The sequence below is a fragment of the Taudactylus pleione genome, unplaced genomic scaffold, assembly GCF_031769625.1.
Source record: "Taudactylus pleione unplaced genomic scaffold, aTauple2 ptg000025l, whole genome shotgun sequence".
Lineage (NCBI taxonomy): Eukaryota > Metazoa > Chordata > Amphibia > Anura > Myobatrachidae > Taudactylus > Taudactylus pleione.
The window spans coordinates 10,627,665-10,653,535 of NW_028284427.1; the positions used below are offsets into that span (position 1 = coordinate 10,627,665).

The window sequence follows — 25,871 nt, forward strand, 5'->3', positions numbered from 1 at the left end:
CAGGCTGCTGCTCACTAGGCAAAGATACCAAAGAAGTCTTAGTGAGCGGCAGCCACGAAAAAGAGCTATCACAGGCTGCTGCCCACTAGGTGAAGTTGTCGAAGCCCTGGCGGGGTGGTGCACGCCAAGCGAATACGCCAAAACCCTGGCGGGTTGGTGCCCGCCAGGCGAAGATGCCTAAGTCCTGGGGTGGCGGTGGCCAAGCAAAACAGCTTAAAGGCCGCCGTCACCCAGATGAAGACCTGTAAAATAAAATATTACAAAATTAAAGTGTGTTGTGTTATTTTAAGAATTTTTTTTGACAGTTGGACTACAGGTGGCAGTGGGCCCTAATGCCCAGCATGCTGGTACTTGTGGTTTTCCAGCATGCAGGGAGGCGTGCTGGGACCTATAGTTCACGTGCAAAAGAAAATATTCTTTAAAATGCACCACACAACACAATCAACCCAGCACCCACCGCCCAGGGGAGCTGGGGATAGCCCCGGGATATCAGCCTCTGGTGCCCTGAGTGGGACCCCTTTATTCGGGTCCTCAGGGATCCCCGGCCTGGACTGACTAGCGGTCAGGGTTGATGCTGCGGCTGGTGGGCCCGGTGAAAGGGCTCCCCTGGCTGTGGCATCAGCCCCCCATTAGAATAGTCCAAGAATACAGGGGGACCCTACTAAGTTTACCCCCTGTATTTCCAGAACCAGGACGGATTAGAGCCCAGTGCTGGTTGCATAACTTACGGGGGACCCCTACGTCATTTGTGTGTATGCATGTGTGAGTAAATGTGTGTGTGCATGTATGTTTTAATAAAATTATACTTTTCTACGGTGTGTGTGTTTTTTTCAATATTGCTTTTGCTGTGGAACTAAAAGGTACCAGCAAGCCCGTAATGCCCCGCCTGCTGGTACTTGTGGTTCTCCAAGTACCAGCATGTGGGGGATGCCTGCTGGGACCTGTTGTACTATTGCAAAAGACAATATTTATATTTTCTAATGCACCACACTATACATAATCAACCTGGCACCCACCACCCAGGGGTGCCGGGGATAGCCCCGGGCTATCAGCCTGGGGTGCCCTGAGGAGGGGACCCCTTTATTGGGGGGGGTCCCCAACTCCCCAGGGATCCCCGGCCTGGGCTGACTAGCGGTCAGGAGTGATGCTGTGGCTGGGGGGCCTGGTGAAAGGGCTCCCCTGTCTGTGGCATCTCCCCCCTGCTAGACTGAGTCCGGTGCTGGTTTTGGGAATTACAGGGGAGCAATAAGCCTTTTTTTCCACCCTATATTTCCAGAACCAGGACCGGCTCAGAGCCCTGTGCTGGTTGCACTAAATATGGGGGACCCCTATGTTATTTGTCCCCCGTATTTTGGCAACCAGGACTGCTTCTCAAAAGCCTGGTGCTGGTTGTGCTTAATACAGGGGACCCCTACATTGTTTGTCCCCTGTATTTAGCACAACCAGTACTGGGGCTCCAAAGCACGGGGCTGGTTGTTTTCTGGGGGGGGCAGGGGGCTACGCTTTTTTTTTTTTTTACACATTCAACTTTTAACATAGATGCATAGATCTCACTGCTGCATTATAGATTTGATTTTCTCAGGTGTATACGCACTACCAGTGAGCCCTCTGTCTCCCACTGATGTCCCCTTTGCTCTGCACCACTGCTGCTGCCGCTACCCCACATGCCTAGACCCGTCTCGCACTCTGCACCTCCCGTGTGCTGTCCCCTCTTCTACCTACGTTAGAGTACCATTTTGTTGCCCTTCTCCCCTGCAAGTGGTTGCTCATCCAAACCCTGATAGTTAATAAATTTTAAGAAAGCTATGAAATTCCATAGACAAAAAAAACCTTACGGTTTCATATGTCCCATTAAGGCTGCTTAGACATGATCTGAAAATTCACAAAACCTATTGATTTTCTGCCACTCAAACTTCAAAAAGCAATGAAATTACGATCATTAAGGCTGACACCTTAATGGACGTGTTCCTTGCGCAATACAGATATGGTATGCCATCACACCCTGTGGTTAACGCAGATTCAGCACTCTCACAGAATGAGATTGCTGTCACTCACAAAATGGTGGACCTGCTAATTCACAGAACTGTATGCTCAGCGATGTGGATGGGGGAGGAGAGTGGCATGGACATGGGAAGACAGGGAAAGACAGAATGTTGTGGATTAGGGAATACAGACTAGCACAAATAGGAGAACACACAACAGTAGGGATTGGGGAAGACAGATTAGTGTGGATGGGTAGGAAGACAGAGTAGTGCGGGAGAGACAGAATTGCACAGTTGGGGGGGAGAGTGGTGCAGATGGAGGAAGAAAGAGTGCCACAGGGGAAAGGAAGACAGCGGCGTGGCTTAGGGGAAGGCAGTGGTGTGGAAGGAAACAGAGTGGCACGGATGCAGGGCGGTGCAGATGGAGAAAGACAGATTGGTGCGGATGAGAGAACACAGACTACCATAGTTCGGAGACCACACAGCAGTAGGGATTGGGGAAGACAGATTGGTGTAGATGGGGAGGAAGACAGAGTGGTGCAGGTGCTGGGGGGGAGACAGAGTTTCACGGTTGGGGGACCAGAGTAGTGCAGATGGAGGAAGAAAGAGTGCCACAGATGAAAGATAGCAACGTGGCTGTGGAGAAGGCACAGATGCAGGGTGGTGCATCTGGGGAAAAACATTGGTGCGGATGAGGGAACACAGTTGGGAGACCACACAGCAGTAGGGATTGGGGAATATATAGCAGCATGGAGGTATATAGGAGAAGAAGGTGTACATGCTTAGACAGAGTATATTTTTAAAAATAAGGGAGCTGAATGTGTATTCTAAATTAGATAAATGTATGCAGTGAGAAGGATGTTGGAAGCCAGTGAGATTGTTTTGGTGATCAAATGGGAAGATTGTGGGCACTGAGTGGGATGTGGAAGCCACCTAACTGCTCAAACCTCAGTTGCATAGACTGCATGTGTGTATTCCAATGAGCACACAATTCTGTGAATTAGCAGCGCCACCATTTGTGAGTGACAGCAATCTCATTCTGTGAGAGTGCTGAATCTGCCGTTAACCACAGGGTTGGATGGCATACCATATTTGTATTGCGCAAGGAACACGTCCATTAAGACATCAGCCTTAATGATCGTAATTTCATTGCTTATTGAAGTTTGAGTGGCAGAAAATCAATAGGTTTTGTGAATTTTCAGATCATGTCTAAGCAGCCTTAATGGGACATATGAAACCGTAAGGTTTTTTGTCTATGTATATATATATATATATATATATATATATATATATATATACACACACACACACACAGTATATGTCTACCATATACAGTCAGGTCCATAAATATTGGGACATTGACAGAATTTTCATATTTTGGCGTCTATTCACCACCACAATGGCTTTGAAATTAAACAAACAAGATGTGCTTTAACTGCAGACGTTCAGATTTAATTTGAGGGTAATTACATCCAAATCAGGTGAACGGTGTAGGAATTACAACGGTTTCTATATGTGCCTCCCACTTTTTAAGGGGCCAAAAGTAATGGGACTATCAACTCAAAAGCTATTTCATGGACAGGTGTGGGCTATTCCCTCGTTATTTCATTATCAATTAAGCAGGTAAAAGGTCTGGAGTTGATTCTAGGTGTGACATTTGCATTTGGAATCAGTTGCTGTCGACTCTCAATATGAGATCCAAAGAGCTGTCACTATCAGTGAAGCAAGCCATCATTAGGCTGAAAAATCAAAACAAACCCATCAGAGAGATATCAAAAACATTAGGTGTGCCAAATGAACTGTTTGGAACATTCTTAAAAAAAAAAAAAAAAGAACGCACTGGAGAACTCAGCAACACCAAAAGACCCGGAGGACCACGGAAAACAACTGTGGTGGATGACAGAATAATTATTTCCCTGGTGAAGAAAAACCCCTTCACAACAGTTGGCCAAATCAAGAATACTCTCCAGGAGGTAGGGGTATATGTGTCAAAGTCAACAATCAAGAGAAGACTTCACAAGATGTAAACCATTGGTGAGTCACAAAAACAGGAAGACCAGATTAGAGTTTGCCAAACAACATCTAAAAAAGCCATTACAGTTCTGGAACAACATCCTATGGACAGATGAGACAAAGATCAACTTGTACCAGAGTGATGGGAAGAGAAGAGTAGGGAGAAGGGAAGGAACTGCTCATGATCCAAAACATACCACCTCATCAGTGAAACATGGTGGTGGTAGTGTCATGGCGTGGGCATGTATGGCTGCCAATGGAACTGGTTCCCTTGTATTTATTGATGATGTGACTGCTGACAAAAGCAGCAGAATTAATTTTGCAGTGTTTCGGGTAATATTATATGCTCATATTCAGTCAAATGCTTCAGAACTCATTGGACAGCGCTTCACAGTGCAGATGGACAATGACCCGAAGCATACTGCAAAAGCAACCAAAGAGTTTTTTAAGGCTAAAAAGTGGAATGTTATGCAATGGCCAAGTCAATCCCCTGACCTGAATCCGATTGAGCATGCATTTCACTTGATGAAGACAAAACTGAAGGGAAAATGCCCTAAGAACAAGCAGGAACTGAAGACATTTGCAATAGAGGCCTGGCAGAGCATCACCAGGGATGAAACCCAGCGTCTGGTGAGGTCTATGTGTTCCAGACTTCAGGCTGTAATTGCCTGCAAAGGATTTGCAACAAAGTATTAAAAAGTGAAAGTTAGATTTAGGATTGTTTAGTTTGTCCCATTACTTTTGGCCCCTTAAAAAGTTGGAAGCACATATAGAAACCGTTGTAATTCCTACACCGTTCACCTGATTTGGATGTAATTACCCTCAAATTAAATCTGAAAGTCTGCAGTGAAAGCACATCTTGTTCGTTTCATTTCAAAGCCATTGTGGTGGTGAATAGAGGCCAAAATCTGAAAATTCTGTCAATATCCCAATATTTATGCACCTGACTGTAATATATATATATATATATATATATATATATCATATTATATAACAGATATAGCGATCTAAAAGTGTGTAATTATATATATCAAGATTGTTGCCTTTAACTAATGCTTCAATGGTACAATGTCACTAAAAATACCAGTCTTCCTACAAGCTGCTCCTTTCTTCAAAAATCCTGTTAGAAGGATTACCATAAAACACACCAACATATACATGAAAGGGCGCTAATAATAATTATGACCATCTATTTTAATCTTAAGTATTTAACTCTAGTTATAATACAGGTTGAGTCTCCCATATCCAAAATGCTTGGGACTAGGGATATTTTGGAATATTTGCATACCGTAATGAAATATCTTGGGAATGGGACCCAAATCTAAACACAGAATGCATTTATGTTCTATATACAGCTATACACACAGCCTGAAGGTTATTTTATACTGTATTTTAATAATTTTGTGCTTTAAACAAAGTTTGTGTACATTGCACTTTCTCAGTCTTGCTAAAAATATTCCGTATTTCGGAATATTTGGATATGGGAGACTCAACCTGTCATAACAATCACTCCTTTTTGAAAATAAAATAAAAAGTTCTTGATCAGTGGTATACACGGGTATCCCACAAGACTCTAATTCTTCTTTACAATAAAAGCTCCATGTGACTTCTTTCAGTTGAAGAAGACCATCCAGATCTGAGGATGCTCTCAATTGCTATTATTGGAGACTTTAACGGTATCAAAAAAAACAGGCCAACAAAATACTTCTTTAATTAATTTAGTTCTCCTTTTTTACGTTGCAGCTGCAAATAAACCCTAGCACCAAAAGACGCCCCAAAAATAAATCAATATAACCATAACTGATTTAATGAGCCATTCGCAGTCTCAATGTACCGGCGTGTGTACTTACACGTGCATGGCTTAATATAAAAGATTCATAAAATATTTTCAGGTATATACCATAAAATATACTGTGGTGGTTGTACAAGATATAGCACCATTTGTGGGTATAATACAAATGTTTTCCCACCTTACACTTCTGTCATTAACATCAGTGGGCACCCAACAAATGTGCCAAGTGAGTAACCCAATGCGTTTCGTCCTTATGACTTCTTCAGGGGTAACTTTTTAACAAAAATAAAACAAAACATCGGTGTCAAATTAACTGTGCAAGTCAATAATACAGTTCTTATAAAAAAGCTGTTCACATATAACACACACTATAATAGTGATAGCGATAAAGCTACTTAAAAATGTGTAACAATATCAAATGATACATAATTGGTACAATTCATACTCCACTTAAGCTAATGTATAATTAATACAATTCCCACATGATCCAAATTGAATCACTCAATTTATAATATCATTGCACTTCCATTGTGCAGTAACATTTTTATAAAATATAAGAGTACATACCACTTAAAATTGTGCAGCACCGGCAAATGGAGAGGATTCTCTGAAATCCACAAATAAATAATTTCTAAAGCTATACCTAAAATTGTCAGGAGAAATTTCTCAGAGTCATATTACATTCAGAGATTGAAAAGTACTAAGATTTTTTTTTCATCCAAACTTTATACTCATAAATTCTACCATAGGAGTGAACACAACTCATCTCTGAGAATGTGCCGATACGAGCACCTAAAATTAGGTAAAAAAATGCATATGTTACCTCACTCTTCCCATAGGGATTTATATTTTATAGTGTGTGTTATATGTGAACTGCTTTTGTGAGCGACCACTATATTCCTTATTGCAGTTCTGAGAGGCATGAAGGGAGCCAGCATTGGGAGGATGTGCTGGTTCATATAGTGCCATTTGGAGGTTTTTGGTGTACCTCCTAGGTGAGTGAGCTCTCGGCTATATATATATATATATATATATATATATAATGTGCTGTTATTATGCAGTACATTAATATGTAATTATATGACCCAGAGTGGATGCTGCTATTAGGTAGCATTAATTATTTTGGGGTGAGCGTTTGGGCTTGGGGCCCCTGAGGTTGATCGGGCTGGGCTTCTTAAGGGCATCACCACTTAACTCACATAGGTACATTTTCAAATCACCTTTTTATTTATTATTCATGTAATATTAATTCTTTCTTACTATATTAACACATGGATTATCTTTACACATCTATACTTTACACTTCACTATCACCTTTTTTTCATGTGATGCCCTGGGGATGGTCCTTGACTGGATTTTTTTGGGGTGTCCTGCGCCTCAGACGTGTACCCCTGACTGTTAGGGACGCCGATATAGAGGAGCCTTGACGCTGGCCCTTAATCATATGTTTGCAAATGTATGCAACTAATACCTCTGAATTTCTATTATTATTTAGGGTTCAAGTATTTTTGTTGATATTGTTGCAGTGTGCTGGAGGGAACACCCTTTCTTCTGTGGTTCAGAGCAAACCCTGCCCTTTACAATCACCTGTGCAACATCATTAAGCTGATGTGAGCGTAGCTTTTTTTATGAGAAGTGTGTTATTGACTCGCACAGTTCATTTGACACCCATGTTTTATTCTTGTTAAAAAGTTACCCCTGAAGAAGTCCTTATAAGGACGAAATGCATTGGGTTACTCACTTGGCACATTTGTTGGGTGCCCACTGATGTGAATGGCAGAAGTGTAAGGTGGGAAAACATTTGTATTATACCCACAAATGGCACTATATCTTGTACAATCACAACAGTAAATATTATGGTATAAACTTGAAAAATATGAGATATGTTAAGAACTTACCTTTGTTATCTCTATTTATACGAAGTCCATAGGGTTCCACAGGATACCTTGGGGTATAGGCGATGGCGGCAGACATCCAGGCACCACAGAGTTAAAAACTTCTCCATCCTCCCAGGATGCACTGGGGTCCCTCTCCTATACCCCACCCCCGAGCCTCAGTCACTCAGTTTCGTCACAAGTCATAGGCCGGAGGAAGATAAAGAGAGAGAAGAAAGTCTGGAATACACAAGAATCACATTCTCACCAGAGGGAGACAGAAAAACCGGTGACCAGAACCACAGCCCATCTGCAGTACAGGTGCGACAGGGCGGGAGTCCTGTGGAACCCTATGGACTTCGTAGAAATAGAGATAACAAAGGTAAGTTCTTACCATATCTCATATTTTCTACATCAGGGTCCATAGGGTATCCACAGGATACCTTGGGGATGTCCCAAAGCAGTATCCTTCAAGGGTGGGGATGCTCCTGTGCTGAGAGGAGAATCTGTCGCCCGAAGGAAGCATCCTGAGAGGCGTAGGTATCAAAAGCATAATACCGTACGAAAGTATGGACAGATGACCACGTGGCCGCCATGCAAAGCTGAACAGCTGAGGCGCCACATCGAGCTGCCCACGAAGGACCCACAGACCTAGTGGAATGAGCCTTAACAGAAGATGGAACAGGAAGGACCTCATTAGCAAAAGCTTCAGAGATAGCCAGTCGAATCCATCCTGCCAATGTTTGTTTAGTGGCAGGCCAACCTCTTTTATGGAAGCCATAAAAGACAAACATAGAGTCTGACTTCCTATAGACAGAAGTGCGGTCCACATAGATTTTCAAAGCCCGCACCACAGCCAAGGTGGCCTCACCAACCGAAAGGTCCAGTGAAGTAAACTATGGTACAATAATTTCCTCATTGATATGGAAACTAGTTACCACCTTTGGAAGAAACCCAGGACGAGTGCGCAGCACAGCCCTGTGTCTATGAAAAATTAGAAATGGAGGTCTGCATGAGAGAGCTCCCAATTCTGAAACCCTTCTGGCCGAAGCAATACGCAGAAGGAATACAGGGCCTGATTCAGACCCGCTCGCGAGCGCAGGACGCTCGCAAGCGGGTCGATGGTGCCCTACTGCGCAAGCGCACGACGGAGGGAGCTCCAGCGTGCGCATGCGCGAGACGCAGCTAGCGACGGGGTAGCCGTCGCTCCGGGTCTCGCACCAAAGGGGGCGTGCTGTCGATGTTGATTGACAGCACGCCCCCTTTGGTGGGCGCGCTAGGGGCATGGCTGCCAGACGGAGGCGTTCCCATGGGAACGCCTACCATCTGAAGCCGGCCCCACTGACATCAGTAGTCAGGGTCTCCGTCGCAAACAAGCCACCTACCGCAGGGTCTCCGTCGCAAGCCCGATGGTCTTGCGACCATCATCATGGACGCTTGTCCAAGAGGCCGCTCCATTTTCATGTAGGAGGGCCCCGATTCAGAGCAAGCGCTCTGGTCAGAGCGTCCGGCTCTGAATCAGGCCCACAGTCTGAATGGGTAGCCATTTCAAATCCACTGAGCCCAGTGGTTCAAATGGCGGTCCTTGAAGAGTCTTCAAGACCACAGCCAGATCCCATGGTGCCACACGTGGAACAAAGGGAGGCTGAATAAGAAGCACACCTTGCATAAAAGGTGCGGACATCAGGAAGCATAACAGTCCTACGATGAAACCACACTGAAAGTGCAGACACCTGTACCTTCAGGGAAGCTAGGCGAGGACCCTGGTCTAAACCCGCCTGTAGGAAGGCCAGAACCCTGGACAATCTGAACACCTGAGGAGCATAACCTCTAGTGCGACACCACTGGAAGAAAGCCCGCCACACTCTATGGTAGATGTTGGCAAATGAAGGCTTTCAAGCTCTCAGCATGGTGTTGACCACAGAGCTGGAGAAACTTCTGGACCTCAAGAGGGCAGTCTCAATAGCCCCGCCGTCAAAGACAGCCGACTCAGGTCCGGATGAAGGCAAGGACCCTGAGACAGCAGGTCCTGACGTTGAGGCAACAACAGCGGAGTGTCCACTGAGAGACCCTGAAGATCCGTGTACCAGTGCCGCCTGGGCCACGCTGGATCAATCAGCAGTAGCATGCCGCCTTCTTAGATGAATTTGCGTATCACTCGAGGAAGAAGGGAGAACGGAGGGAAGAGGTACGCATACTGGAAGATCCAATTGACCGCCAGAGCAGCCACTAGACAAGCCTTTGCGTCTCTTGTTCTTGACCTGAACATCGGCAGTTTGTTGTCGTGTCGTGAGGCCATGGAGATCTATCTCTGGAAGGCCTCACTTGTTCACCAGTAGCTGACACACTTCCTGGTGAAGAGACCAATCTCCTGGATGCACGCCTTGACTGCTGAGAAAGTCTGCCTCCCAGTGGAGAACTCCTGGTATGAACACTGCTGATATTGCGGTGAGATGCTTTTCCGCCCATACTAGAATGCGGGACATCTCTGTCAGAGCCGCCTGACTGCAAGTCCCTCCTTGGCGGTTTATGTATGCCACCGTGGTGGCATTGTCCTACTGTACCTGCTAAGGTTTTCCCTGCAAGACCTGTCTTGCTTGCTGGAGAGTCTTGAATACTGCCCGCAGTTCCAATATGTTTATCGGAAGAGCAGCTTCTACCGATGTCCACCTTCCCTGAAAGAAGTGTGGACCCATCACCGTTCCCCAGCCCTGGAGACTGGCATTAGTCGTCAGAAGGGCCCAGTCTGCGATCCAAAAGGGACGCCCCTTGTTCAGGTGAACCGTCTGTAGCCACCAGGCCAGAGATAATCGCACCTCCGGGGAAAGCACCATAGTCTGTGTCTTTATCCTTTGGGGCAACCCACTCCATCTGGAGAGGATCAGCTTCTGCAGAGGTCTTGAGTAAAACTGAGCAACCTCCACCATGTCGAACATGGATACCATGGGTCCCAGTAACCTCACTGCAGAATGAATAGACACCCGGCGACTCTGCAGGCAAAGACGGACCTTTACCTGTAACGCAGAGATCTTTTCTCCCGTCACCAAGATCCTCTGAGGTTGGGAATCCAACAGAGCTCCTAGATGGAGCATCCTCTGAGATGGTACCAGGGAGGACTTCTTCCAATTTATCAGCCAGCCACAAGACTGCAATACAGAGACTGTTAGTTGCAGATGGCGCTGAAGTTTCTCTGAGGACTCCGCCAGTAACAGGAGATCATCCAGATAAGGTGACAGGCGGACTCCCTGCAACCGCAGGTGAGCTGCCATAAAGGCCATAACTTTGGTGAACACCCGAGGTGTTGTAGCCAAACCGAAGGGCAGAGCCTGAAACTGGAAGTGGTCCTTGACCACTGCAAATCTGAGGAAGCACTGGTGTGCTGGGACAATAGGGATATGCAGGTAAGCATCCTGAATATCCAGCGACACCATGAAATCCCCAGGTTCCACTGCTAAAATAATGGAACGCAGGGTCTCCATCCTGAACCCAGGAACCCTCAGAAATTTGTTGAGGGATTTGAGGTTGAGTATTGGCCGGTAGGACCCATTGGGTTTCTGCACCAGAAAAAGATTGGAGTAATACCCCAATCCCTTCTGAGACAAAGGAACTGGCACTATAACTCCATTCTGGAGCATCGAGTGCATTACCTTCTTGAGTTCCTGGGCCTTGTCCTGATTGGACGGAAGGCCCGTGGTGAAAAACCGGTGGGGAGGCCTCCTGCGGAAGGAGAGGGCGTACCCCTGAGAGACCACTTCTCCGACCCATGTGTCTGAAGTGGTCAGACACCAGCTTTTTGGGCGAATTTCAGATGTCTGCCTCCCACTTTGAGGTCCCCCAAAGAGAGGCCCGTCCCGTCAGGCCGAAGGTTTGTCATCGGACTTGGGAGTGTGACGTCTGGTACTCCAGGCCTGAATCCTGGGCTTTGCAGGTTTCTTGGGGGCAGTCCTCCTAGGAAAGGACTGTACCCTGGGTCTGTTCTGCGTTCTATAGGCCCTTAGTGGAATCAGCATCCGCCATCCAAGAATGCAGCCACAGGATACAACGAGCCGCCACTGCTGCCGAGATCTTGGACGTCATGAGGCCCATATTTAAAGCTGCCTCATTAATGTAGGTAGCTGAGTCCCTTAAATTACCCACCAACTCCACCTGTTCAGGTGACGAGTCTGGATCCAGGGATGCCTCCAAGGTATCAGCCCAGTGCTCCATAGCTCTTGCCACCCAGCACACAGCCGCCCTGGACACTCCTCCTGCAAGGGAATATTTCTACCCTGCGATCCGTTGGATCCTTTAAGGAGGACATAGAGGGCATAGGCAACGTAGCACACTTTACTAGACGTGTAAATCCACCTGTGGCGGGTTATTACATTTTGCTAAATAATTATCTGCTAAAGGGTATGCCACCGCAAACCGTCTAGGGGGCTGGTAACGTTTTCCACACCTCCTCTAAATGATCCACTAGCTGATCAGATAGGGGAAACACTGTAGTATCACTTTTAATATCCTTGAAAAAGGCATATTTTGATTTAGTTACAGGAGGAGCGCCATGCTCAATAACCAAGGCTGTGCGCACCGCACGTATGAGCCATCATCTGTCGTCACAGCATCCTGATCTTGATGAGGTTGCAGCAGACGCTTCTGCGCCCGCACAGACGACTAGCCCTGTAACACCTCTGACAGCTGTTGTACTGAGGTACAGTGAATTAGCCCACGCAGGTTCATGGATGACCTGAGGGGGCGACAACGGGAAACTCTGAGGTACGATTAACTGTTTAGGAAACCCCTGCATAGTGAACGACACCATAGACTGCTGTGAGACCCCCATCTGGGGACACGCAGGGGTTGTCGTTAACTGGCCCACCAGGATAGTAAGTGCCGCAGCAAAACAAGCCCATGGTAGCTCCTGCACAGGTGTAGTGACAGAAATCGGCCGTGCCACCGCAGGCATGCCTTACATAATCCATCAGAGTTACCATCACCCTCTGCCAATGGTACACTGAGGCGGAATGGGGAAATCATGCTCACTGTCAGACATACTGAGTGTGTGACCCTGAGCTGTATGTGACCACCGCACTTCACAACAAGTTGTATAGTGAGGTATAAATCCCCCTTGCAACACCGCACCGCAAAGGCTTGTTAGCAGAGAAGAAAAGCAGGGATAGGGAAAATAGCTGACAGTATGTGAAAGTGAAAGTAACAGACAGCAGCGCTAGCCCAGTCACATACAATGCAGAATATTGAAAACCCTGCAGTATCTGCGCTTCATCAACTAACCAGACCTCAGCCTGGTAGGAAACAGCGCTGCATACAATGACCTTGCACCGGAGGAGAGGTATGCAGGAGGACCCAGACCACGATGCCCGCGTTAACAGCTTCCAGCATTTTGCCACATGTATTAAAATGGCCACCGAGGAGCAGAGGGAGGGCTGGTCCGGAGCGCATGCAGATGCCTAACCACCTTGTGGAGAGCCCGTGTGCAGGCTCCTTAGCAGGAAAGCGCGCTCCCCTGGCATGCATTTAACCCCTGGGACGCTGGACATTTACTATTTCTGTCCAGTCCTCAGTCCCAGGGGGTAGCGGAAAGCGCAGGGATCAGTAGCCTGGTTCCACACCGCAGCCAGTCCCCAGGGAGCCCCCTGCCTGGGGACTAAGCACTGTGCTATTCGGCTGGGACCCACCACGGGACCTTGCCGCTTATCTGAACCCCCGTAAATCCGGGCAACCGGGGCCACCGCTAGCTGTGACCCCAATCACCCACCAGCATCCCCGATCAGTACCGGTGTTCTGGTACCAGCGGGGTGTAGGAGCAACGACATGGACGTCAGTACAGACTGTCCATGTTGTCTGCTCGTTAGATGTGCAGCCACAGCTGCATTGAAGAACTTCAGGGGCCGTGCAGACCCCCACTCTGTACGGTGCATCCGACTTCGGCCAGGCACCGACGAAAACTGAGTGCCTGAGGCTCGGGGTATAGGAGAGGGACCCCAGTGCATCCTGGGAGGATGGAGAAGTATTTAACTCTGTGGTGCCTGGATGTCTGCCGCCATCGCCTATACCCCAAAGGTATCCTGTGGATACCCTATGGACCCTGATGTAGAAATATTTTATAAATCTTTTATGTTCTAATAAATATACAAATATTTCTATTGGTATATTGATTTATTTTTTGGGTGTCTTTCGGTGCGAGGGTTTATTTGCAGCTGAAACCTAAAAGGAGAACTATATTAATGAAAGAAGTATTTTATTGGCCTGTATTTTTTGATACCGTTAAAGTCTCCAATAATAGCAATTGAGAGCATCCTCAGATCTGGAGGGTCTTCTTCAACTGAAAGAAGTCACATGGAGCTTTTATTGTAATGAAGAATTAGAGTCCTGTGGGATACCCGTGTATATCACTGATCAAGACCTTTTTATTTATTTTCAAAAAGTGATTATTATTATTATAATTAGAGTTAAATACTTAAGATTAAAGTAGGTCATAATTATTATTAGCGCCCTTTCTTGTATTTGATTGATTTATATATATAAATTAATCTGTAGCCGGGCGGCACTCACAGTATGACTTGAAAAACAAAGGCCTTCCAAAAGAATCCAATCACACAGAATCCACAATATGCAATACAGTCGGCAGCACTCAGGTAATGAAACAGCACTAGTCACAGGAGTATTCCAACGTTTCAATGTTTACTATATCGGCATCACGATATAGTAAACATCGAAACTTTGTATACTCGTGTCTAGTGCTGTTTCATTACCAGAGTGCCGCCGACTGTAGTGCATGCATATAGGTCCTGCACTAACTGGTTTCAATAGAACTGCTAGACACCCCCCCTAAGATGTGCAGCCCTGCCCCTAACATGCTGTTGCCACATCCCCTCCAGGGGGGCCCTGGGAATTTGCTGTACCGGGCTCAGGATTCCTCTTGGCAGCCCTGGCTGGGCCACTAGCAGCTTTACTTTCTTTTTCTGAAACCAATTGAGAGTGTCATTGGCTGTGTGCTTGTCCACCCTCATTTCATCTTCAGCATCCTGGTAGATGGCAGATTTTTATGAAGAATGTCTCGGTACATTTTTCCATTCATCCTTCCTTCAACAATATGAAGAATGTCAGTACCGTATGCTGAAAAACAGCCCCACACCATGATGTACCCACCTCCAAACTTCACTGTTGGTATGGTGTTTTTGGGGTGATGTGCAGTGCCATTTTTCCTCCAAACATGGTGTGTATTATGGCATCCAACGAGTTCAATTTTGGTCTCATTTGACTAGACTATATTCTCCAAGTATATCACAGGCTTGTCCAAATGTTGTGCAGCAAACTATAAACGAGCTTCAACATGCTTTTTCTTCAGCAATGGAGTCTTGCATGGTGAGCGTGCATACAGACCATGGTGGTTGAGGGCATTACTTGTTGTTTTCTTTGTAACAATTGTACCTGCTAATTCCAGGTCTTTCTGAAGCTCTCCACAAGTGGTCCTTGACTCTTGAACAACTCTTCTGATAATTATTTTCACTCCTCTGTCAGAGATCTTGCGAGGAGCACCTGGTCGTGGCTGGTTTATGGTGAAATTATATTCTTTCCACTTCTGGATTATGGACCTAACCGTGCTCACTGGAACATTCAGAAGATTAAAAATCCTTCTGTAACCAATAACCAATGCCATCAGTATGTTTTGCAACAATAAGGTTGCGAAGGTCTTGAGAGCTCTTTGGTTTTACCCATCATGAGATATTTCTTGTGTGACACCTTGATAATGACACTTTTTTAAAGGCCAGCAGTTGGGACTGAACCATCTTATATTAGTTTGCAATGACAAGAGGCAGGATTGCTTTCTAATTACCAATAAAGTTCAGCTGCTGTCTTGACTTTCCATGGGTATTTGCACCTCCCTTTCTTCATGTGTTAAATACTTTTTCCCAGTGTCATTTCACATTATTACACATAACTTAATTTATGGACATCTATGGTTTGAATTCTTTGCATGTGTGTATTGCATGGGTTATTACTGACATTTGGTAAAAATTTCTTTACAATAGCCTCATTACAAATATATTTACTGAGAGAAAAAGTTGATGTGCTCAATACTTATTTTACCCACTGTATGTATGTATATATAAAAATCAGGAAGCGCTACACTGGTCCTGACTAAAGCTAATAGCTGTCAGACCCCACTTACAACGTATGCAACTCACTGGTCCAACAATATGGCACCGTGCAGCACACAACCGTATGTGACAGACTTCACAAATACTGTAATCTAATATATGTGAGGTCAAATAACCACCCTAACTACACCTGTAAGGGATGGTAGTAAAGGAAAGGGATAGACAAACTGACAGCTGAGAGAAAAGACGCAGTAAGCGCTAGCATAAGTCACATATAATTCTGCATTGTATTATATACTGCAAATTGGCTCTACAATCAACTGCCCAGATTCAGTGTCTGGGAAGGCTATAGCGTTGTATACACTAACCCAAGGGAGAGGTATAGGAGGAGGACGGGACCAAGCGCTGTCCTGAGAGATCTGCGATGCACCATCCAGAGAAAATGGCGTCCGGAGACCTCAGAGGGGACATGACCGCAAGAGGAAACAGCTCAGCAAAGCCAGACCTCAGAGGAAAGGCGCGCTGAGGGCAGGTGCCGCTAAACAGGGAAGGCTGTCTCCCCTGGCTGACGATTAACCCCCAGGACGCTGGCTCCCTCACCAAATAATAGTCCCTGGTGGTCTAATGGAGCGCAGGGTATTGTGTGCTTGCTTCCACAGTCAGCACCTCCGGTTGTCCAGAGACCTATCCCTGTACGTCCGGCCGCAGTCCGGGTTGTCCCGCAGGGCCCGGCGAGATCCCTGATCGGTACTGGCGTTGCAGCGCCGGCGGGGTGACGGAGTGGCAGGGCAGACGTCCTAAGGACAGTCTGCTGTTGCGCGCTCTGGAGGAAAACCTATCCAAATCATAAAAATAAAATTAGCTTTGGGGCTGCTAAACAGCCCCCTGCGTATACAGTGACCCGACTCCAACCGGGCACCAACGTAAACTGAGGTGCCACTGGCTCGGGGGAGGATGGACTAGTGCATCCTGGGAGCAAAAGCTAACTGCGTAGTGCCTGGGAAGCAGATCCAAACTACACCCCAAGGTCTCCCTGTGGAGCCTATGGACCAGTGATCGCGGTGAGTGACAGAATATGTGGGTCCCAGGGACCCTCCACTTTAAAAAAAAATGGGGTCCTACCTGACCATTTCTGGTCCCATCATAATTTATGCTTTAGAGCTCCCCATATGCCTCTCAGACCTCCCCTAACCCCTTACAAATGATGCCACACAGCCATACATTATGCCGCACAATAACACCCGGTCTTTACACATTATGCCATGCAGTAATACCCCTTACAAATGATGCCACACAGTCTTGCCCGGCCTTTACCCGTTATGCTGCACATTAATACCCTTTACACATTATGCCGCACATAAATGCCCTTTGGTCCCTCTATGCATTGCCCCCAGTAGTCCCCACCATATGCATTGCCCCCAGCAGTAATCCCCCCCATGCAGTGCTCCCAGTAGTAATCCCCCCACATTGCTGTGACCCCAGCAGTAATTACCCTCTATGCACTGCCCCAAGTAGTTTACTCCCTATGCATTGCCCCACCTATTTGCCCTTAGTGACCTGGGCCTATGTAACCCGGGCTTGTGCCCACCTATATACCCACGGGCCTAGTGCCTGACAACCTTGGTGGTCTAGGGAGGGGTTAAATAACGGTGGCCCAAGGCCGCCTACCCGTACGGTGGAAGAGGCTGTGGGGGAAGGGAGCTTTGTTAGCTTTTTCTTTCCACCCCTGCAGTCCTCTTCGGTCCTCAGCTTCATTCTTCTGCCGCTGGCCCGTCCTGGCCAGCGGCGCTGCCTCTTCCTTTCTTCCTTCTTGATCGCGCTGTTTTCTGGCCTCTTGGTTGGAACTGGCTGCCGGAACTGTTGCCGCGCCGCTCGTCTTCCGGAGGTTTTCACTCCTCCCCTCCGCCGGTACTGAAGTTTCCCGCTCAGTGGCGTCTAATTCAAGATGCCGCGAGTGGGTGGGGCTATGACGCGGCGAGCCGCGATTGGCTCGTCGCGTCTGCCTATTGGCTGCTGGACCGCAAGCAGTGTTTGGCTCGCGGCTAGTACCAAACAAGCACCGCCGCTTCGCTTCCGGGCAGCGTGCTCTGCTTAGCTTACGCCCGGAGCCAAGCTTCTCCCGCTGCCACTTTACCGCCGACACTGGTGGAAGGGACCAGGCGGTCCCTTCACCAGGTGCCCGCTGTGGTACCTTACCCGGCACTGGGAACAAACACACCGTCCCAGCGCCGGGTACGGATGCTGTGCCGATGCTGGGATCAGACGCTTGGTCCCAGCACGGCTTTCCACAGCAGCAGCCAATGAGAGTCTATATGACTCTCATTGGCTGCTCTAACAGACAGCCTTGTGTCTTTCTCAGGGGGACGCGCTGTGCTGCAGCCAGCTGTCAGCGATTGGCCACAGCACAGCGCGTCCCCGGGGACCCGGCTTCCTTAAAAAAGTGAGACCCCAGTGCCCAATAGCGGGTAAAATACGCACTATAGCGCGTATTTGCGAACACTGTGGACCCTGAAGAAGAAAAAAAAAAAATCTTTAAAACCTGTCCTATTGCATGGCTACTAAGGAGATTACTGGGCAAACCATCCACATTTTATAGTCCATTGTGTCAGCAGCCAGTTAACTGACTGGGAGGAAGGATTCACACTTACACATAAGAATTAAATAGATTATTTTATACTGTCTGGACAGCTCTGCTGCACCTTGGCACTGTAAGAAGCGAAATGCATAGGAGCTTGAAAAATAAAACTGAAGTAAATGAAGCATATAATGCTTGAGAAAACTGTATTGAAGTGAAAAAGGGTTTTTTGAAGGCTTCAAATGTTGTGGAAACTAGGAATGGAAGTTCCCAAATTCAATTGTTTGCAGCCACCTACGCGCCCGACAGAGCTATTCAATTGTTGCTACTGTCGGGCGAGATCAGCTGCTGGCGCCTGCATTTCAGCCCGCACCCCTTGGGAGGTGCGAGCTGAAATGCGCAAAAAAGTGACCCATAATGATACTTTTGCGATCACGCCCAGACTTTGGTCAGGTATAGCCGTTTTACGCGGCTAAACCCGACCTCATTGGGCGCGATATTCTGTTCAATTGAATCTCCCCCCCGCAATCTCCTGTCACTTTAGACGGGAGAATGGGCACGAGAAAACAATTGATTTCTGCCCTAATACAGCACATGACTTAAAATGTTCACTCACAGTAAATTTCAGTCAGCAATTCCTTAGTCCTCACCCATCATTCATCAGAAGAGTGTGGCGAGCATGAAAGTGACCCTAATAATTCAGGAGACCACCAGTCGCCCACCATGCAGTAGATCATTTCCCCATATAGACAGTAGGGCAAAAGGATGTAAAAACACAATTTTACAAAATTCTAGAACATAATACAAAACTCTAATTTCCTTGTGATTTATTTTAGATTCAGGTGACCCATTTGGCTGCTATTAAGCATGAATAATAAAAATAGAACAATTAAAAAAAAAATGGTTTTATATAAAACCTTGTTACATTTTAAAAGAAGGATTAAAATAAAAAAGTTAAAAATTATGCCTTTTTGCTGGTTGCACACAACAGTAATCACGTTTTTAAAAAGTTAAAAAGACTGTCCAGACTATCTTGAGTTTCTCACATGAATAAATACAAAATGCTCTTGCGTAGACAATTGCAGTAAATCATATTGAGTACTGTGATAATATATCAGTCCTAGTAATCCATAATGCAGTCCACAAATTATTGATTCTGTAATAAAAGAAAGAAAGTGAGGATTATTAAAAGAAAAGTAACCAACCACAAGTGTCTTTAAGGCTGAACAGATATGAAAATTAACAAAAAACCGTGAGGTTAGAAATAGAATAAAAACAAAAAAAGGTATTACATTACTGGTAATAGCAAATAAGAACCTTAAACACTTAACATAAGTCATTTTATTTTTTCTTCCCATATAGGGCCTGATCAGAGTTGTTCAGCATCAGATACTATCGGGCAGCCATCGGCCAAATGAGTAAGCCCAAGCTTGCTCAGAATGGCTGCCAAAACTCCTCTGCCGGGGCCAGGAAATCTGCATCAGCAGACCCTTGCCTCTGCATTCCTAGGAAACTAGGGCAAAAAGCCCCGATTTCAGGGACGGCATCACCCCTGTCCCCAAATAGTTGCAGCCTGTCAATCAGGTTTGCACACATCTCTGAATCAGGCCCATAGTTACAATCCAAGGTGTCAATTTAATTAGGCGCGACTTTGTTGTGTCAGTGAGTAAGTGCAGCTATACGGTACCTCCAGACTGCGAGCAAAAATGTGAGTCCTGGCCGCCATGATAACTTGCGCTTTTCGCAGGTAATTGAATCAACCCCTAAATTACATTATTATACAATCTGGGAAAAAAAATAAAAAAATATAGTAACATACTCGTTTCATTATTTCATCTCTCGTTGTGAAGTGCGGAGCATCTTCTACTTCTATCCCTTCTGCCATATTAAATACCCTTTCCAAAAGTTCCTCACTGTATCTGAAAAAAAAGAGGAAGATATGCTTTCAGCTTGGGTGTCCACAGAACGTATACCGCACAGGAACAGAAAAGAACGCGGAAACGCTGCCCATAACAAATGTAACGGTGACATTAAATCCACATTGATGTCCCTGCATGCTGCTGCACACGTAATAGCCTGTATAGTGCTGGACATCCCATTCACTAACCAGCACAGTCACACATCATGTAACGCAAATACACCCATCTCCATTTATGAAAACAATCTTGCAATGGGCAGAACCTACCGGCAGCCCATGAATATATGGTTGGCCCAGACCATAGACAGAGCGAGCAGTTTGTCTTCTTCGTTCTCCCCTTGGAAATTGTCCAGGTTGTTTACAAGGAACTCTCTCCGGGCTCTCCACTGTTTATCACTCTCGTTAAAGCTCTGGAACCGCTGCACCGACTCCGCTGCCGCCATTTTGCGTATCACGTGTGTATGAGATAGATCCTCTTCCGTGTGCACACACCGGCGTACAATACTACTTCCGGTGTCCTGTCTATGGTACGGGTACGTTCGGAGGCCCCTCATTCCTGCTGAGGTTACCATCTCTATGGTCGTACGTTCTCTGGCGGCTCGGTAATGTCACGCACTGTATTGGCGCAGGCGCAATTACATATATAATATGCAGTGCGTACTTACCAAGTGCCAGCGGCCATCTTCTGGTGTACTGTACGTCGTGTACGAGAGGAGACCTGGCCAGTGGGGGGGAGATTATTTCTATGTAATTATTCCGTGGTGGTGCACATGAAAATGATGAGCTGAGCTCCTCTGTGGTCCGCATCGTTAGAGGCGTAGAGCAAACCCCTGAGCTGGTTGTGTGACAGCAATGTGTATACACGATTGTTTTTAATAAACGTGCTTTGATATGCTAAGCCCAGAAATTGAGATATCGTAAAAGTGTGCGCAAATTGCCAAAGGAATAATGAGAGAGGCCAGGGGTGTGTGGTCCAAATTCTGGTGACATTTCTTACTGTATACCACCGACAATGTGCAAATTAGCCATGTTGGGGATGTGTCTGTCGCACTGGTCATGCTCCTGGGCAGTGCCAGATTAATTGTATTTTGGACTAATAGATACAAAAGCTGTACATGGATTATATCCAACTCCCTTAGGCCAGTTTCACATTTGCAGGTTTTGACCGGCCAGGCATGAATCGGACAGTAGCCATCCGGGTCTTTCCAGGCACTGTATGCCTTTCACAAGCAGCGGCTTTGAGCCGCTTTGTATGTTTTTAAAAAAAACAATTGGGCATGCAGCTGCTGCTGCACAAGGCCGGCTGGCAGAAGCCAGTGTGTGTGAAAGGAAACATTGTTTCCTTTACACCACTGGCGCGCAGGGACGGCACTGGCATGGCACGGCAGCAGTCCTGCATAGTAGGTATTTCCGGCTGTAAAACGGCGGCCGTGGCCGTGCTGCCTGAAAGGAGCCAGCAGATTCCCTGCATTACTATATTTCACAGCCGGCTAAAAACCGGGCGGCAAAAGCCAAAACTGGCAAATATGAAATAGCTCTTAGTAGTCATATCAGGTTAAGGGACCACGTTAGAACATAGACTAAGGTTTTATAGAATAGTGCCCTAGAGCGCACCACATTTCTTTATCTATTTTTACACTCAGGGCTCTATTTATTCACATTATTTTTACTAAAATTATGTGAAAAAGGGTGTTTTCATACCCTTTTCACATTATTTTAGAATCACCTACAGTTACTAAAGGGCAGTTGGAGTAGAATTCGTAAAATTCTACTCCAACCCCTAAGTATCACTTATTTTTAGCAAGCATATCGCATTTCCCATAATTGTAATGGGAAATGTGATGTGACCAAAGTTACTAAAAATAAATTGTGAAAAAATACCGGGGAAAGCCCTGTGATAATAACACCACCCGGAGGTGGCGTTATCCTGGGTCTCCCCCGGTTACAGGACTCCTGCTCCGCTCTAACGTGCAGAGCCCGGAGCCGGCCCCAGTAATCGGCTGTGTGGTCTAAACAGACCAAACGCTGATACACTGTAAAAAAAAAAAAAAAAGTAAAGGAAAACAAACTTACCAGAGTTCGGGGCTTCGGTGATGTGCTCCCTCTGGTCAGCTGGTCTCCCATGGTTCTCTGGGGCCCGGTCGTCACCTGACAGGATCCCAGTGCAGTGTCACCTAACCGGAGCGACAGAGGACACCACCGGAGGCCCGATGATACTGCCTGAATTCGCATATCACCTGACCGGGTCGACAGTGGACACCACCGGAGGCCCGATGATACTGCCTGAATTCGCAATGTGAATTCAGTTGGTAATATCACACTACAATCTGCATTACAAGTGCGTATTGTAGTAAATCGAGCCCTTAATGAGAGACTGGGATACCTCTGTATGTGGAGCATCTAGGGCCACCGCAGATAAGAGCCTCGAGCGCTTTATTATATAACCAGTGCCAGATTAATGTCCACATGGGTCTGGAGCTGAAATTTATGTAGGGACAATTGTGTGCCCCTGCAAGGGGTGACAAGTGCCGCAGCGGTGTGACTAGTGATGTACTGGTGTGGCTAGTGTCCAGGTACAGATCAGCGGTGTGCATGTCACCAGGACATCACATCCTGTCAATGGAACGCAAACCCCACTCCAAGCTATGGCACGCACTCACACTTCTTGTCAGTGGAACGCATAGACCGGCAAAGCGCCGATCAGCTGCTGATTGGGACGCATTGGTACATTTGGGGAAAGTTATTTCTTATTGCCACGAATAGCAGCGATAAGAAATACTAATTATTGGATCTGATACCTGATAATTAGTACATAATTGTAGATTTTACAGGGAAATAAAAATTAGAAATGTATGTTGTGATTGCCTGATACTGGTATACAAATTACAAACTAAAGACACCATAACATTCTTAAAAAATAGTCAAAAGATGCACAAATATAGTTAAAAAGGGCAAAGTACAAACATTCTATAGGGTTAGATTGTATTAAGAAGCTCCTGTAGAATCTTGGTGGTGAGTTATACGCTTCTCACAGGTCCCAAATGTATATTTAAAGTGCTCTGTAGCTCTATTCCATAGTGAACAGAGGGCCGGATTCAGAGATGGACGCAGTGAACATTAGTCCTGCGTTTTTGAATGCAGCAGTGATGCTCAACTATTCTAATACGGCAGGAGGCGTCTGTAAGAAAAAGACACCTCCTGCATGTAGCGTTTATCTGAGTGCTGCGTCTGAAGACGCAGCATCAGATCACCATCATGATCAATGGTTGCATACATCGGCCATCTGAGTAAGTCGAAGCTTACTCAGATTGACCGCCAGAACTCCTCTGCTGGGACCAGGACATCTGCGTCCAAAGACGCAGCTCATGGGAATTGGAACACCTACAACATGATGGCGACACTCCCCCGTTTTATAGAACAGGCCGCCGCCTCTTCTCAGTCCCCCAAACACAGCAGCATGTCAATCAGCCGCAGCATGAGGGGGACTGCAAGTGATTACGCAGGACTCGTTCTGCACATGCGCAGATCCACAAACATTGGAGATGTACGTAAACCAATGGGATTCCGTACATCTCTGTCCTTGATGTTCTTAAATAACCATATGCTGCCTGCATTACAGAAAACTAAAAGGAATACAACCAAATAGGGAAAATCAGATGTACCATTCACACATTTTGGGTTGCAGAGTTCCAGTGCTGTACTTGACCCTGGCTTCAGGATAGCCAGGTAATGAGATGTCTGCTGCTCCCAGATGGGTATTAGGAGGGGTTTTGCCAGCAAAAAAAGGTCTGCTTGCACATATGGCTTGGTGTGTCCTTGTGTAAATGCTTTGGATGCCTGTGAGGGTGGAGCTTAACATGGCCAGTGGTTCTAATACTGCTGGCACAATTCCAGGTGACTGGGGGGGAGCTTAGCGTGACTGGGGACAGAGCTTAAGGAGACTCCCACACTGGAGACACAGTGTCAGGGGGCGGTGCTTAGTGTTACAAGAGGCTCACACAGGACACAGCTTTAAAAGACGGGGCAGAGCATAGTGCAGCGGGGCGGGGTTTACTGCAACCGGGGGCTCCCACATTGGTGGCAGGTTTTGATGGCCAGGGATGGAGCTTAGTGCGAGTTGGCCTCGGTGGTCTGCACGGGGACGGGGGGGCAGGAGTGTTGACTGGACGGATAGATAAAGTGCTGGACTGCTGGTAGTGAGTGAGTGGTGACAGTAACCCTTTATGGACTGCAGTGACACAGGAACCACTGAAGCCCCCATCTTCTGTCTGCAGCACAGCTCCTATAGACAACAACACAGCCCTTATGGACAACAGCAGCCAGCCCCTATAGATAACAGCAGCCAGGCCCTATGACAACAGCAGCCAGCCCCTATGCACAGCAACAGCACAGCCGCTATGGACAACAACAGCACAGCCCCTCCCTAGCTATGGTAAGAACTTACCTCTGTCAACTCTCTTCGAAGTCCATAGGGTCCACAGGGAGACTTTGGGGTGTAGGTGATGGGAACCAATCCGGGCACCACGCAGTTAAAGCTTTCAGCTCCCAGGATGCATTGGGTTCACTCTCCCTATACCCCGAGCCAGAGGCACCTCAGTTTCATTGGTGCCCGGCCGGAGTCGGTCACCATTTCGCAGGAGTGCTGTTTAACAGCCCCATAAGCTTATTTTATTTATTTTAGTTTTACAACTAGAGCGCTCAGCAGCAGACTGTCTGTGGGACATCTGAGCTGCCTCTCCGTCACCCCTCTGGTGCCATGACGCCAGTACTGATCTAGGGATCTCTTCCCTGTTTAAGCAGCTCCTCAGCTCAGCGCACCTTTCCACTGCGGTCTGGTTTCCCTGAGCTGCTCTACTCGGGCCACACCCCTCTGAGGTCTCCGGCAGCCATTTTCTCATGGTGCAGTCGCAGCTCTCCCAGGACAACGCATGGTCCGGTCCCCCTGCATACCTCTCCCCAGGGTCAGCGTATGTAGCACTATTGCCTACCACAGGGCTCGACAAATCCCGGGAGCCAGGTCGCCATGGCTACAAGATTTTGCTGCCTGGCTACTAGATTTTGCAGTGAGGGAGGAAGTAGATCCTCATCAGCTTTGGCGGAGATTCGTGCCTATAGTATTGCAGTGTTTATATCATGAACAGGAGTGCATGTGCTGAGCGTCGCCTGCGGTGACTGCTGTGCCTCTGTTCGTCCCAGCCTGCACTGACAACTCCTCTCCTTCCTGGCCTGCTCTGATCCCTGCTGTCTGTCCCAGTCTACGCTGATCCTCCTGTACGTCTCGGCTGTCTACCGTCTCCTATCTCTGGCTGCATAGAGCTCTCCGGTAGTAGGGTCTATGCGTGGCCAGGGATTGCGGAGCAGCTTCAGGGGGATAGTGGTGTGACCATGAAGGGAGGGGGGTTTTATTGTACTTTCTGGCACCATTATTTTATGTGAAATGTGGTCCGTTATTACTGGAGGGTGGAGCAGGGGAGCTGTGCAGAGCAGTGAGGGGACCTCCATTTTACTGTATCCATTCAACTGTGACCATTTTGTGGACTAGTATAGTGTGTATAACAGTTGCATAACAGAGAGCTGTGCTCCTCACCCCTGTAATTATTTTGGGAGGGAGGGGG

The 25,871-nt window shown here is 46.9% G+C and overlaps 1 protein-coding gene across 1 annotated transcript; it reads right to left on the reverse strand.

The window, feature by feature from the left end:
• Positions 1-19,148: 19,148 nt before the first annotated feature.
• Positions 19,149-20,813, reverse strand: XTBD1 (XRN2 binding domain containing 1). The gene is made up of 3 exons (XM_088451192.1): positions 20,524-20,813; positions 20,158-20,257; positions 19,149-19,494 (listed from the first exon to the last, which is right to left on the reverse strand). Exons 1-3 carry the CDS (start codon positions 20,808-20,810, stop codon positions 19,486-19,488), a joined length of 396 nt encoding a protein of 131 aa, XP_088307318.1. The 5' UTR covers positions 20,811-20,813; the 3' UTR covers positions 19,149-19,485.
• Positions 20,814-25,871: the final 5,058 nt, after the last annotated feature.